Below are 2,500 nucleotides of genomic sequence, written 5' to 3'. Positions count from 1 at the left end.
CCGTATCTGCTCCTATCAGTATCCCAGCACTATATGTTTCCATATCTATGTATGTATGTATGTATGTATGTATGTATGTATGTTCAGTAACATGATCAGGCGGATAACTCGTATGAATGCAATAAACAATTCATTCTAAAACTTCACCAGTGTGTGTGCGTGTGTGTGCGCGCGCGCGCGCGCGCGTGTGTGTGTGTGTGTGTCTGTGTGTGCGTGTCTGTGTGAGTACTTGTGTGTGCATGTGTGTGCTATATATATACATATATATATGCATACATACTTATGTGTGTGTTTATATACATAGATAGATAGATGTGCTATATGTATATACACATATACATACATACATATATATACATATATATATATATATATATATATATATATATATATATATATAAGCTAAATGTGCTATAGCCTGGGGCTTCGCATTAAAAGAGGTCTCCAAAGTTTGGTGAATTTAGAATATATTTTGTATTGCATTAATATGAGCTACGCATGATTGTGTGTTTCTACAATGTTGAATCTAATCATAACTACATCAGTGCTGCCTCCGAAACTGCCTGTACGTATGCTGAAACATCTTCTTCATCCGCAGAACACTTCAGGCAGTCTTGAGGACGTCCTAAGCAAATTGGATGAAATCATGTGGACACATTTTGACGCTGTGTCAAAGGTCAACCCAAGCCTACGTGTTTCCATGCGGTTCGTATTTCCACATCTTTCATTCTTAGCCCACTGGCTGCGGAAGGGAGCACCACCAACCGAGCACAGAAGATGAGAAACCTTGCATTATTTTATATTCTTTCTGAGACTCTCTTATCTCGAAAAATAATTAATTACAACACAAATAGATATTTATGCAAAAAGTGTAATAGATGAGTGGCTTCAAAATTCCCCGCTTCGCTGGCGGTGCTCCTCCTCCAGCCACCGGGTTAAGTAGCATGCTTATTATCAGCAGACAGTCAGTGGAATCTGCAAAGTATGATACCGATATTCATTGCGATAAAACCTTCGTTTTCCGTAAACAGTACATAATATCTAAATGCTTTCCCAGACCTTACTCTTCCTGATTTTCTCAGATTTTGCACGTTTCTAGTGAGCTCCTCCTCGACTTTTGAGTATCGAGAGGACGTCCAGCTCCTGAAGAGATTGGCGGCGGGGACTGACCCGGCTCCTGATCTCTTGGTGACTGGTAAGTTGCGTTTGCTTAACTGAAGATATCAATTACTCGTACTCTTGCAAATATTACCAACGCGTTTGTAATATCATATGAATGTTCATGCCACAAATGCATATGTTTTCTTTACTCTCTTCTGAATTTTCAATGAGCCCCTGGATCACAGGTCTGATTAAGTGTCCACTCTGAATGTCTGTATTCGAGCATCCAGGAGGCATTTCAAGCTTCCTTGTGATGCATGATAATAATTTCTAATAATTACTATTGACATTTTTATACAGCATACTCCACTTGGACACTGGGAGAGATGGACTGGGGACACGTTATTCCTTATCTCAGTGTCTTGGACCTCATGAGAGAAGGACTCTCTCGAGTGGTCCCACTGCTACATCGCATATCACTGCGAACTCGCGTCCTTGTGCTGTCGGAGAGTCGCCTAAAGCCCTTTGCGCCTCATGAGAACCACATGCGACCCGCCATCTTCTCTGACAGCAACATCGAGTGGAGTGACATGATATTCTTCCACTACCTCCGGGATGTAGAAGAATCCCGGATCCGAGACGGACGGTCGCCCTCGGGCTCTCGGACTGAGAGGGACTGGCTGAAGGCCGACTCGGAGGGCCTCTGGTGGTGGGACTCGCTCCTGCCCCATGGTCTGGCCGTGAGGGCTCTGTGCGCGGATTTGCACATGCAAAACCTCACTCTCACGCCGCTGTACGCTCACTTGCGATGCGACGACACAAACCACGACGGCGAGACAACACTGGAAGAGGGAGTGACTATGTTGCTCAATCTCATATGCAACACTGCTACCAGTTTACACGTCGACAACGCTTGTTGCCAATAGCTGGCTAATCATTGCTCTGAATATATATCCTTTGTTCGGAGCTGCACTATTTTTACAGCTGCAGCACTCTCCCTTTATTGTACATATTAAAAATACAGAACTGGAGTTCATTTTGAATAGCCTGCCCAATGTCGGGAAGTATGTGCATCGCGGAAAAGGGCCTTTGTAAACAATAATATATAACATAGTGACTACATATTGCCACGTTGATATTTATTCTGTGACAGTATTTCACTATAAAAAAACTATAAATAAATTAAAATCATCAATCTCATGATTATTAGTAAAAAGTAGAAACAAAATATTTACTTACCTTTACTTAAGACACAGACTAGAAGTTCTATTTTCTCTTTTGGTAGATCAGGGTCCTTCAAACTTTTTTCATCACGTACCAGTTTGATTTTGTACAATACATTCACAACCCAGTATGTTCATTCTACCGTCCCTTTCTCTCAACCCGATATCAGTTCAAA

At 41.9% G+C, this 2,500-nt stretch overlaps 1 protein-coding gene across 1 annotated transcript; it reads left to right on the top strand.

The window, feature by feature from the left end:
• The first annotated feature begins 406 nt into the window (after nucleotides 1-406).
• On the top strand, nucleotides 407-2,027 carry LOC125046491. Its single transcript, XM_047644271.1, has 4 exons — nucleotides 407-454; nucleotides 599-705; nucleotides 1,083-1,195; nucleotides 1,462-2,027. Exons 1-4 carry the CDS (start codon nucleotides 407-409, stop codon nucleotides 2,025-2,027), a joined length of 834 nt encoding a protein of 277 aa, XP_047500227.1.
• The last annotated feature ends 473 nt before the right edge of the window (nucleotides 2,028-2,500 follow it).

Source organism: Penaeus chinensis, chromosome 39 (assembly GCF_019202785.1).
Source record: "Penaeus chinensis breed Huanghai No. 1 chromosome 39, ASM1920278v2, whole genome shotgun sequence".
NCBI lineage: Eukaryota > Metazoa > Arthropoda > Malacostraca > Decapoda > Penaeidae > Penaeus > Penaeus chinensis.
This window is presented reverse-complemented; position numbering and strand designations above follow the sequence as displayed.